Here is a 13,454-nt window from a genome sequence, read left to right on the forward strand (position 1 = left end):
AGGACTGCATTTCTCGCCACAACGATAATTTGAGTACCCGTTCTGACCCTGATTTCATGTTCGAGTTGGAACTCTCCTGGTAAATCCGGCAGCTGCCTGAAACTGCCTCCTGTTGCTCCTCTATCCCCTAACGAGAGCCGAGCTTTTCCGGAGTTCGTTGGAGGACGCCCTTTCCAGCAACACCACATCCACTCTTACAGGGAAGGCAGGGGATTTACATGGTTGGGTTGCCCTACATGGGTGGGTTGAGCTCTACAAAACCAGCCAGCCCTCCTGCAGAACGGAGCCCTGGCACCCAGCCACCAGCGAGAAGAGACCTGTTTCTGGAAGAGCCTGAGAAGCTATTGTCCCTTCTCCTGGGGAAGGCCTCAAACGCAAGCCGGGGAAAAGGCAGTGAGAAGCGAAGAGCTACATCACCATCTCGCACTCCTCCAGGCTGAGCACGCTGCTCACACCGTGCGAACAAGCTTCCCCTTTAGAAAGGGAGAAGTCCTCTGTTGCTTACAGACTCCTTTCCTCCTCTTCCACGTTACCCCGACTTCTGTGAAATGTTTGAAATTTCACACATATTGAAATAACTTTTAAAGGAAGCCCCAGACTGGCATAAAAAACCTGGAGGGACAAATACAGCTATCCCACAGGCAAGGTAACTTCCATCATCGCTTCGAACACTAAGAAAACCCCCATCTCGCAGCAGAGGAGCTGAGCAAGGTTCTCAGGTGACGACACCAGGGCTTGTACCCAGCGAAACCAAGCTAAGCAAGGTAAGACCAGCAGCTGCTGAAACACAGAGCACACGAAAAGCAAGAGCTGTGTGCATGGTCTTCTGGAGCCCCGACAGCTAACGGGCCTTTTTTAAGTTAACGCCGTTACAAGGCAGAACCAACAACCACCGTGAAGAACAATATCTGCCTTTGCACTCCAACCCCATGCGTGTCTGCTGCAGAGAGACATCTGAGGTGCTTGTGCTTGGGAGGCACCCTGCCCTCTCCTCGCAGGAGCCAAAAGGCCTCCTGAGACAACCTCCGCTTCCCCCTTCCTCAAACGACCCAGCGAGGTTTTCGCCTCCCCCGCTTTGACGGGGTTCAAGCCCTCCTGACCACCACTTGTTCGGCTCCAACGGGCAGGAGCGGTGATGACCGTCACCGTACAGCACAGCTGGCCCACCAGATTGCTACGGCTGGGAAGGCAAGCGCCATGACCTCCAGTTAGCCTGGCTGCCCCCGAGCCAGCCTCCGCGGACAAGACAAGCCCATTCTATGTGTTATTCTCCTCCTTTTCGTATGGGGGTGGGAGGGGTCCTAAAGGCCACTCATCTCTCCATCACTCAGGAACGCGGTGGGGTCTCCGGTGAGCAGATGGTACTACATGGGGCTGGGACAGACAATCACACCATGAGAATGGAAAGAAAGCAGAAACAATTTAGCAGCTAGTGACATACTATTATCCATAACTATTTTTAACTAGTCACAGAAGGCTCAGTTTTAAGATTCTCACAGTCAGGTTTCTGTCACCTGAAATGGGTCGGGTCACCTCATTTCACAGCAGAGGGACAAGGTCAGCTAACGATAATTCGCAGAAGGGGTACACAGAGAGATGAGCGTGGCAGACAGCCTTCCTTTTCCTGGGAAAAATAAAAAAGCAATTTCTTTTCTGAAGGCAGCAAGCAGTGCGAGGGCCGCAGTTCAGTGATACGACAGTGTATTTTGCTGGAGGCAGCAGCTCCCCATTTCCTGGGGATTTGCTCCTCTGCCAGTCAAACCATCTCTTTTCAGGAGGGGAGATGGTAATTCATAATTTTGCAAATTGACTCCAGGTTAAAAAAAAAACAGGGCACACTGTCAGAATTACTTGCTCATGCACAGAAAAGCCTGAACCAAGGAGTGATGTCATGGAGGAATAAATCCCAGGATAATTCAGCCTCTAGCCTTCCATTAAAAACAGCTGGATGAAGCAACCTGGGAGGAAGCAAACTCTCCTTAATTAACTGTGATTTCAAAAAGTCTTAAAAGGCCAACATTGCTTACTGGGTCATTTTTGTTTGTTTTGGTACAGGCAAAAAGCACGTTTGGGATTTTTTATAAGATGGGGCTGGGAACAAGACTTGTACCATTCCAATCTGCATCATAAATACAAATCACAACACCGCCGCAATCTGTGTGAGAACTAGCAATGTCTAATCAGCCCATGAAATAAAACGGCGTATTTCACATCCAGGAAGCATGCACGTCTGTACAACCTACTCACCGGCTGCTCAGAAAGACATCACCCTATTTAAAGACCACTGGAGTTCTCCTGTAGACAAAGATCTATATTCATGGCTCTGTTAAAAAACCTGAGTAGGACTGGTCTCATTTGAAAACAAAAATTCTGCTTTAAATTCACGCAGTGCCTTGCAAATAACTGTTTTACAAATGCAGACTCTGAAACTGGACTGTTGCAGAGTCACAAAACTCACAGCACTGGTCCCGTGTTTTGTTATAGGGGATTAAAAAGTGTAGCAATATCTACTTCTTCTACAGTCTCCAACCACGCTGCTCTCAGTGTGTTGACTGACCACCTGTCAGGGCAACTGAGTTACATGACTAACGCCTGCCTGGTACAAAATACGTTTAAAAATCATAAAGACTTAAAGCACAGAGCTTGGCAACATTTTGAGGCTAAATACTTAGTTCACCAAAAAGGAAGGTGAGTTCACCGATACCACCCAGAAGGACAAGCCCACGGCTAATTTGCTCAGGTCCTTTGGCTGAGAAGCCGGGCCCTAAGAGGCAATGCCGTACAGATCGCAGTGCTTTCTTCCGTTGTGTTAATATAAGAAACCTTCAGCTGTCCAAGTTCCAAAATGAAGCCTCTTGTTCCTTGAATTTTGTATTAATTAGAACAAAAGGATTAAAGCCCTAGAATATTCAAATGCTTTACTTCACCTGAAGCAGTATTTTTGTTTAAGCAAGAAAATCAGCTTTTGTTTTTATTCCATGATAAAACTCAAACGACAAAATGGAAAACGTGTTAGTTGCAGACACTCAGGAGGACCAAAGGGCCCGTGGGCAGCATCCAGGCTGCTCCCTGTTACATCCAGCAAAGCTTCATTAGCACCAAGGAAAGATCTCAGGTTACAGTTTGCAAAAATTTAATTGTTACTAATTTGCATTACGCATCAGACAACTCCTATAATCTGTCTGAGCTCACACCAGCAGAGACACGGAGTTCAGGCTGTAAATCCTGGCAGCACTGCTCGCAGCGGGAGCTTTGTCCGTAATGAAATGAATAAAGGCCAGATCATAACCCGGGATCTGAAGCTTTAACTTCCATTTTGGCGGGCTGCTAATAGGATTAATTTTTTTTTTAAATAAAAAAAGCCTTTTTAGAGGCCAGCTAAGCCAGGTGGTACTGGCAAAAGCAAAGCCCACAGTATCACGAAGCGCACAGCAGCTAGTCCACTATCTACGCAGCTGCCCAAACTGCTGGACAAACTGCATTTTTACATACTTTCCTTATGGATCTTATGGCTAATGCAGAGAAGAACAAGTAAGTTTTGTTCACTGAAGCATCCCCAGATAAAAATCTTTATACATGGGAATGCTTCTTTTACTGTTTTGCAAACCATTTGAAAAGCCATTGCCTTAGAAAGCCAGGGACAGAGCAGCTGTCTGAGAAGCAGAGCATGAGATTCATGATACCCATCCACTTGAGCTTTGGACTCCGTTCAGCACCAAGACATCTAGGTCCCAACGTGTCAGAATCAACACAGAATTTACCAAACCAGTCGTAACGTTCACTACGGATATCACAACGTAACGATCAACATTCCTGCTGGCTAAGCAGACCCATAGCAGTGCTAGTGAAGACATCTGCAGGGCACAGCAGCATCTTTATTAATATTTATACATCTCTTCCCACTAGCAAGGGAGTAAGTCCTGAAAAAAATATTTAAGACAGGAAAAGCAGATCTGGTTCCTCTTTATATCCCTTTTAATCCCATAGTAGGAGTAACATTTCATTTTGCAAAGAACCTTCCAAAATACAAAACTCAAATAGTTTCATGCATCTAGAGTAGAGAGAGAGAGAAATCTTTCACCTTTCTTTTTTCTTATTCACCTTAGTCTGGCATCTCCAGCCTGACAGTAATTTGTTGTACACCTGAATCACCAGGGAAGGGCTGACCTTGTTGCCCCCGCTGTCAAAATAATCCGCTATCCCAAACCCCAGACTTTACCACTTGCTGACACGTATACTGAAAACAAATCACAGGGTTGAAATAAGTAACTATTTTCTCAACAGAAAATCAGATTTAAAAGCAAGAAATCTCTAAGGCATTAAAATGGTAGTGCACAATGCTGGCATCTCTTACTGCAACTTCAGCTCGGAAGCCTAAGTCTGAAGACCGAGGGGCATTCACTGGAAATCGTCAGTAAGAGACGTCACCTTGCATTGCAATGGCTCATGGTCTTGATGCTAGAGCAGCTAGGACGCACGTGGGAAGGACTGCGTTCAGACGCTTTCTGCCACCGACCGGGGCAGAAGGGGGAAGGCAGTTGGTGAGAAGATGTTCTGGGGTGGCCTGGTGCTTCGTTTCAGGAGGAAGGTGAGGGTGCTTCTACAGCTCCCCAGGCTGGCGATGCTGAATCAGCAGTGATGGCAGCCTCCAGGGACATCTTGTCACCCTTGGAGGATGAAATGGGATGAGGATGGTGGCTTAGGCGGGTTAGGCCTGGGTTGAAGAGGTGAGTAGTGGCAGGGGTGTCTGCATGCTGACTCACATGTACTAGTTCACCTGGATTGGAGAGCCGTTGTGGCTTCAGTCTGCAGGCCAGTCCCACTTGCATAATCTAAATCGGTTTGCAAACGGATAATTTAATGAAGTATATTTAAGGTTTCTCCCAGGGACTGATCTAGACAAGTAGACTTCGAAACAAGACCTACTGCCTAAGGTCTGTACCTAATTTATATCCTAAAAGAATCCCAGGCCCTCCCCCATTTATTTATTTTACCTGGTCAAGGGTTCATAAGAGTGTCTATCATTTTGAAACATTAAAAGCTCCTTCTGCAACAGATCCAGACTGAACTAAGACCACTTACCAGAGCCCTCTGATGGATCTATTCAGTTCAGTCTACCTATGCTTTGCCTAAGCATGAAAAAAATTAACATACAAAAGCCTCCCAGACACACATGAACACAGAAGGGCGTACCTTGTAGGCAATGCTGTTGAGAACTTTCATGGCCAAGTCGGAGACGTCAGGATAGGGGTCAGCAGCAAGGTGAAGGAGTACTCTCCAAATTTGGGTATAAACACTGTTGAAACTCACACCTAAAATATAAAAAAACAAAACAAGAAACAAAGCCCCACAGCACATGACAATCCATCAACTCAAAGTCTTTGATCTTACGTGAGAAAATTCATTAGAACTCCAAACATCACAATGACATCTAAGAAAACATCAAGAGAAGAGCTCAGAAACACCCTACATGGGCATTTTGTCTCCATTTTGTCTGTCTTTGTGAACTCTACAAGGGCTTGTAAAAGGGGGAGAAAGAAAAATAAATTAAAGACTACCTAAATAAGCTTCAGTCAAACTGCTAGTTTTCTAGGCTCCTGCAGCGAATAATCTGAAAAGGCCAAATGAAAGACCAGGTAATGTCTCTGGAGTTCCTGAGCTAAAATACTGAACGGTATAAAACAACAGTTACTGGCTTCTATTTTTATGGTTATGTTTATTGCTGTTTTAAGCATTAATACTCAGCTTGAATGTTCAGGAGTTTATATATTCTACAAGTTTACTAAACACCTAAATGTTAAACATGAAGCTTTAGGACCTGCACCTTTGAGAAGCAGTAAGTCTAACTCAGTCTTTCCTATCGACATTTGTATCAATTCCTCAATTGCCAATTTGTTATTTAATGAGAATATCTGCCGTTTGGTATTTCAGCAGAAGGGACTGACAGATTCAAAGTACAAATCAAATTAATAAGCATTTGCAACAACTGACAAAATTCTGTGAACATTTTATTTTGCTGCTTGTAGGCGAATCTTTAATTTGTTATTCTTTCTTCTAGCCCTCACAACGTCTAATAGTTGTAACACTGTTGTTTGGGAGTTGAGCCATTTGGACAATATTAAAGTGGTTGCACTATAACAAAAAAAGGAACTAAAATAAGGATTTCAGATGAGTCACAATCAATGGTAATCGACAGATCAAGCTGTTACTGCATTTCCTTTCCTGTTCTGGAGGCATCTAAATATAAAGTGTTAAGTTAGAAAGAAAGGGTTCCTTGGTCAACAAGCAGCTTTCACCTTGCATAGCTGCTAAACCCGATACTCAAACCAACAGAAAACAGACGGGGCCAGGTCAGTTTTGAACTTTGGCTGAAGGAGGCAAGTAGCACACAGTAATAAGCTTCAGGAGTACGCACACTGCACTTCATATGCTTCTCTGCGTTAGCCAAGGGAATCTTTCCTCTGCCAGAAAAATTCCCCAGCATGTGAGAAAGCATTCTGCAAAATGCAAAGGCAATAACCTAACTCCATCCTCTCGTTTGACCAGCAAAGGAAAGGGTCTATTACTCAGCTGACATCCAAAGGATTTTCCAAGCGGCACCTACTTACGGAGTTTCACGCAGAAATCTCACAAATATTTATGACAGCACCACGTGGACAGTGCTGCCCATTTGCTGGGGGCGACCTGTACAACAGGCTGCTATAGCCAGTCCTAACCTTTCCGAAACAGGTAAGATACAGGGCCTGACAAAGATACAACAATGTTAAATCCACCCAGGAAAAACGAAGAAGTTGATAATCCAAGAAAGCAGTAACTGTCAAGATACAGTAGAGTCAAAGGGCACTAATCTGTCATATTTGGTTTATGCCACCTGAGGGTAGAGCCCAAAGTGTACGAAATCAAGGAACGTGTGAGCATGGCACGCATGAGCTGAGCAGAACCGACTTAGAACGGTGCAGATTCAAGTTCAGGCTTTGGCTTTGGTCATAACAGGCAAAAGTCATTGTCTTTTTCAGGAGCTGTTGTGTCCATGTTTAAAATAAAAAAAAAGTCCATACACAATAAAGTAAATCTCTGCTCAGAAGAGGGTTAGGCCTCCCAACCATAAAGGATGGCGATACAATGCTTGTTGGTCTTCTCCAGGCTTCTGACTGTTTAGGTTTTATTTTTGCAATTGCCACGTTCATCCTGGAAGCTTCTATTACCAGGGAAAGAAAAAGGGGAGCAGGAAGGAGAAAGAGCAAGAGAGGGAGAGAGGCAAAGTGCTGCAAGGTGTGGGAGGGAAAAAAGCCCCAGCCACTGAAGCAGCTAGCCAGGTAATGTCATCTGAGGTCTGCTCAGAGCTCCACCTCCTACATCTGGTCCTGTGCTAGAAGTCACATCAGGACCGATGGGAAATCTGAATGGCTTGATTTCTTTTAAAGCCCTTGAAAGACAGTAAAAGGGAGAGAAAGGGAGAGCGAGAGGGTACCCATCAGTTTTTCCAGTGTCTCTGATAACCACCTCACTCATGACGCAGTCACGAAGAAAAACCCAACGACATTTTTAATACATCTAAGCGTCATGAAAAAAACAAATTTAAAACAGAACTGCGCCAGTGCGATTCCTCATTCACTCGTCAGCCTTTGAAAAGAACAGAGGGAATTTCTACAAAGGCATCTCAGGCTCAGAGCTGGTGCTCGACGGACTGGTCCTTTCTTCCGCCATCCTCCCCCCGCCCATGTTAGTGTTGTTCATCGCACTGATTCAATCGAGTGACACATCTGACACAGCTCCTTGTAAAAACCTGAGCACCGGAGTCAGGGGGATAATGGAAGGCAGCAGAGGTGGCAGGAGGAACAGCAGCTTGATTTTATGTAATGGATGAAAATGCAAAAAATATCCATGAGACGCAAACAAAGAGTCGAGCAAGGGGGACATGGTGTTAATCTAAGCAGACAGCTCTGTAATTAGTCAGACTGATTCAAAGCCAGTTAAATGGGCCTTACAGTATAGATTTACATTTACAAAATGATTCCTCTCGCTAAGAGTGTCAAAAATAAATTGCCTGCCTTCACTGACGACTTTGATTTTCTTTGCATATGCGTAACTCTTAGTTCAATTTAACAGCAAGCATCATGCAACAGCCCTGAGGAAGGGACCTGGCTGAGGTCCTGCAGCCGGATCACTGAGTACACGAAGGGTAGAACCACTTTGGATGCAAAAATGAATGCTAATGTTTTTATTTATTCTTTTTGTTTTGCCAGGCTTTGACAGGGTTTCTTTCTAATCCCCTGTAAAAATCACTGCAGTGATTTTAAGCCTGGATCTCCAAAAGAAGGTGCAGTCCACTCCCCACCCAACACAGCAGCAAAACCTGACCAATAGCTGCACCGGCGCTGCTGCACGCCTTGGACCGGAGACAGCTCCTGCGCCCGCACATCCCGCCTGCAGGGAAAGGCCAGTTTCGGACTGGCACGCAATGAAACGTACAGCTGAAAGATTTCAGACTGAACGGCACCCGAGGACTCGGTATCTGCTTCCCATCAACGCTAATCCCACCTGCTTTGTAAATGTGTATCCCACAAGTCTCTCCTCTTCCCGCGAGTGACACAGAAGGTCCCGTGAGAGCTATTCAGATGAAGAGAACATCTGAAATTCTGATTGCTCTCTGAACTCTACCTCGACAAATGTGGACAGCAGCCTGTTCCCTAGAGGAGCAGCGAATCCGTGTTCCTTGCACAGACCTGACAGTCTGCAAGCTGGTCCCTTTGCACGGGGCCATCCTAAGGGGCTCCTGCACACTCCAGCCCCTGATGGAGATTCAAATGGCAAAGCACGAGCTTTTTAATGTCTCAACAGAAACCAGAAGCAGCTCATTAGGAAAAAGTATGTTCCCTCAGAGCAGGTACTTCCCCTGGACCAGGGCTGTCCTAGCCAACATGAAAGCAGCCCGCCACAACCAGCCCATGCCACAACTCCTATTTCCATGGAGAACGTGAACGAGGCCAGGGCAAATAACGGCACGTCGGGGGGAAACGTGAAACCAAAACACCCAACCACGTCGCTCTGTTCCCAGCTGTCACACACTGACACTTCTCTCCCGATCCTGGTTTCCCCAGTGCCTCAGCAATACCACACAAACGGGTTTCTGGCTTACTTAGCTATGCGGTATCGTCCCTGGCCACCACGTTTGGCTCCTCCACCTCGCTTCCATAACGTTGGGTAAATAGTATGAACTGACAGGAAACCTCTACATCAAGATTCCATTTCCAAAAACCGCTCAGATCCCTGTATTTTGCTACTATGCAAGTGACTATCTGTAAATACTGCTGGTTGACCAGTTGCTTCTCATTATGACTGTGCATTCAAATACATTATCTAGTGATAGAGACGGAGGCTCTACCTGTCCCAACACTCACTCTCTTATTTGCTGCGGCTCACTGTCCGCCTACATCTCTTTCTCTCCTCATCCTCACTGCAGTAATGTCCCGTTGCAAGTGTTACTTCAAGGTAGCTCTTCAGAACAGATCCTGTGACATAGCATATAGTTTTCTGCCCCCAGCCTCTCCTGCTGGAAAAGAGAACTGTTCCCCAGCATTTCATAGCCCCAGGATTTATTTTCCTCTGTCTTTGATTATTCCTTAATATAATCTTTCCAGCAATGCTCTCTGTAGGACAAAGACTTTAATCATGCACTTTGGATATGAATAATCAGCCTCAAGGTACGCAAAACACTAATCTTAATTCCTTCTCTTTTCCTATCTTAAAATAAACTAAACTAAAAATTTCCAGGACACCAAGATTAATGACTAGTTGTATGGAAAAAGCAGCAAGCCTTAGCTTCCCATCCAAACTGATGTCTTTGTTGACTAACCAAAAACTGTCTCTTGCCAGCTTGAAAACGTGGGCCAGAAATAAATGTCTCTTCTGGTAACAGGACAGTCTGGCCAAGGAACAGTCTGCCAGAAAACAGCACACCCAGACTAAAAGTACATGTTGCATTTTGGGGGGACACTACATGGGAACATTTGGCCTATAGTTAGCTAGGAAGCTGTTTGTAAAATGGCACAGGAAGGGATGGAGAGGGTTTTCCTCAAGGTTATGGGAAGAAATACATCGTGTGATGCCACAGTGTCAGTAAAGTGGATAGACTGATCCAGAATAACTGCTGTAGCACCATGTTCCTAAAATCACAAGAGGGGAAGAAAGCCCTGCATGTCAGTGAATCAGCCTAGGGAATGCAGAGTACAGAACACAGAATTAAACTGAAAATTTCTACTTTTATGATTACAGACTAGATTTCTGCTTTGGTTTGATTCCACCCGTGTGCCCAAAGCATCCTTTTTACCGCTCTGCCTGTCTCAAGTATTTGGCAGTCATTACTGCAGAGCCAAATCACCATTACTTCTCCAAAATATAGAGAATAGAGCAAAACACTTCTTCAGTCAAGACAAGCCTATCACCCACCCAGACTCCTCTCCGAGTTACCCCACTCTTGCTAGCTGTATAGCAGTATTTTATTGCACACTAAAACTTTAAAGAAAGGGGTTAATCTGAGCCCGGGCTGGCTGCGCAGCAGCCGCAGAACTACTGAGGGTGCCTGGAGCCGGTGGCATTTTGAAAACGCTTTCCTTGGGGAGCAGGAGAGAGCAGGCTGGAAGATGGTGATTCTTCAGTAGAAATGAAAAAAGCCTGCCTTTCAGCAGGCAAATGCTGAAGGTAATGGGATTCTGTGTGAGTTATGAATTTTAAACACTTCTATAAGCTCTGTCGTTTCCAGCTGGATATGAGCTCTTCCGATTGAATAGGAACGAGGGAGGCTTTGGAGAACTGCTCTTTTTGTTTTCCTAGGTCTCCCTCACTCATCTCCGGCTCATCTCTACACTCTTTTCCAACTGTGCTGCAAAGCTCTTGCGAGACACACGCAAGCCATCAAGCAGACACCAGTTTGCACCAGTGGAAATGAGGAAAACTCAGGTTCTACCTTAAGATGGAGAGCAGCTTCCTAACACTCCTGTCATGCTTTAGAAGATCCAATTTCATTACCTACAATCAAAAGCAAATGAATTTATCAAGTTTCTAATGAACTCATGACTTTAAACTGCCACAGAGGCTCAAGAATTACAATCCCAGAATGTTTCAACTCAGGAGAGCCAAATCACCATTACTTCTTCCAGAAAATACAGAGTAGAGCAAAATGTTTCTTCAGTCAAGGCAAGTCTATCACCCAGGTGGACTCCTCTCTCAGTTACACCACTCTTTTTTCACTGATTTTTGAAGGCTAGAAAATTAGGAGCACATTTACTGATTACAAAGAAAACACAGAGACTTCCCCCAGCACTTCCCTGCTGCACGCTGCCTCCCCCGCTCCCTGGAAGGAGGCCGTTCCAACAGCTAGGTCCTTCTGCATGTTGTCTGTGTTATCATCCCCAAACGGTTTAGATCGTTTGGAAAAACTACAGCTAGTTTAAAGCAATGCTATTGTAGCAATCGGACACGACTGAGAAAGTTACTTGAAAAACAACGGATTTGAACTAGCTCAATATAAACACTCCAGTTTTGTTCTATAAAAGAAATGCAAATAATCCTTGCATGCAAATCAGCCACGTGCTGCATAAATACAAGCAGAATTTCCCTTCCTTCTGTGCTATAGCACTTCACTCTGCAGAGTTCTGTACATTACCCAGAGTCGGACGCCGGGAGAGAAAGGGACTATTGAGTCGTGTTAAAAAGTTCAGTGCTGTTAACAATGTTAGAGCTGCTTATCCGAGAGGAAATAATGGAGAGGGGATTGGAGGTGGCGGGATCGGCCATGGAACTTTTTGCACAAAAGCAGTTTTCTATGCAATACTCAGGCTTTTTGCTTTTAAGACACAGCCTGGGATTTCTTCTTTTTTAAGTTCTATTTTAACAATGCACATATAAATCTGCATAGGAAATTAGCTAGCTAAGGCTTCCTTGGATGAGTAACACAATAAAGTGGCTGTGCTGTACAGAAATACAACCCAGGGGAAGCAGTCAGTGCCAGTGTGCCCAGCTGCTATGCCCATGGGATTGGGAGTCCTCACTTTCATTCTCTAGCCAACAAAACTGCAGTGGACATGAAATTCCTGTATACGTCACATTTTTGTGCTCAAATTCCTAATAGGACTGCTGTCCACCATAGCGAAGCATACAGCTGGGGCCAACAGCTCTCATTTCCAGTCCCTCCATCAGAGCAGGAGGTACTCCACTCTGCCTATAGCCTAACCAAAAATGACAGTAGCATTTCTGGTGTTACGAGCAATTTTGTTGGGTTCAGATCCAGCAGGAGCTAAGATCCAAACTTTCCACAAATGCTAGTGCCAGCATGTGAAGAAAGGCAACGCCAAAGGAAGGGTAGGAGAGTCTTTACTCACCTATTAGTGAATTCAGAGAAGAGTAAGAGCTGACTCGTCTCATCTTGTCAATAGTCTCAAACGACAGGATATACTCTTCATTCTCAGGGCTGCCCAAGGTGCTGCTGGCACTGCTGCTGGTGCTGAGATTCCCAGGAGAAAATGCAACAGAGCTCCCAGCTGCCAAAAGAAAAGGGGGCAGATGCTGAAACAAGAACTGGTGAGAGAACAAATTTTATCCAGGCATAACAGCCTTTTCTAAATCCTACAACGCTCAATGAAGGTGTAGGCAAATCCACAATGTCCCCTTCTAAACACTGAATGCTTAAATACAGAGTAAGCATCAAGGGGTCAGAAATGATCCAGTTAAAAATCCATGCACGTTAGGAAGTTGGAAGGCACCTTTTTAGTCCCCAAACACTCAGAAAAATCAATACTAATGACCATAAAATTGAAACTAATTATGAGGGGGCTTCTCATCTAAGCCCTTGGAGCTGGCGGCTGGATGATCTGGGCTAAAAATGTTAGTTTCAGCTCACGTTGTTTTGCACGTGGTATTTCTTAGCTTGCAGGAGAAGGTGGGGAAAGAAGAGGCAAAGAAAAATGAAAGAAGTTTGACATGTCTCTTACATTCTTCATTCAGGCTGAGGTTCTGCAAGGACTTGTTCAGGTTCCTAGCCGTGGTAACTGCTCGGATGTTCCCGTAAGAGCTGACGGACCGCAGCCTCGGTGTACATGGACCATCTCGCACTGGTGTCAAACTCCCACCCTCTGTGGATGCAAAATTTAGCAATTATAGATGTAACCAAAGCGATAACAGCCTTTTGGTTATTTCCCAGGAAATATTCAACTAAAATACTACCAATATGAACAGAATTCAGTCATGGCCCCTTAGGCTAAAACAGAAGGAGGTACGACAAAGGATCCTCTGTGCGCATAATCAGCAAGGACCACGTGTCTCTGCTGTTTAGGCTGTGATGCTGTAATAGCCAATAAAACCAGGTGAGCCGAGCCTTGCCAGTGCCTGCAGACTACCCAGAGAGGCATGATGACTCTTCTCTCCAGGTCGATGCTGGGCCACTGCCCAGACATTGT

The 13,454-nt window shown here is 45.2% G+C and overlaps 1 protein-coding gene across 2 annotated transcripts in view; it reads right to left on the reverse strand.

The window, feature by feature from the left end:
- RPTOR (regulatory associated protein of MTOR complex 1) overlaps positions 1–13,454 on the reverse strand; it is a 161,088-nt gene that overhangs the window by 38,373 nt on the left and 109,261 nt on the right. For both annotated transcript variants that reach the window (XM_059828083.1, XM_059828082.1), the window contains 3 exons: positions 12,990–13,130; positions 12,381–12,539; positions 5,194–5,312 (listed from right to left, as the gene is read on the reverse strand). In XM_059828083.1, coding sequence (XP_059684066.1) covers positions 5,194–5,312; positions 12,381–12,539; positions 12,990–13,130 — 419 coding nt within the window. The remainder of the gene's footprint in view (positions 1–5,193; positions 5,313–12,380; positions 12,540–12,989; positions 13,131–13,454) is intronic.

Source organism: Gavia stellata, chromosome 22 (assembly GCF_030936135.1).
Source record: "Gavia stellata isolate bGavSte3 chromosome 22, bGavSte3.hap2, whole genome shotgun sequence".
NCBI classification, from domain to species: Eukaryota; Metazoa; Chordata; class Aves; order Gaviiformes; family Gaviidae; genus Gavia; species Gavia stellata.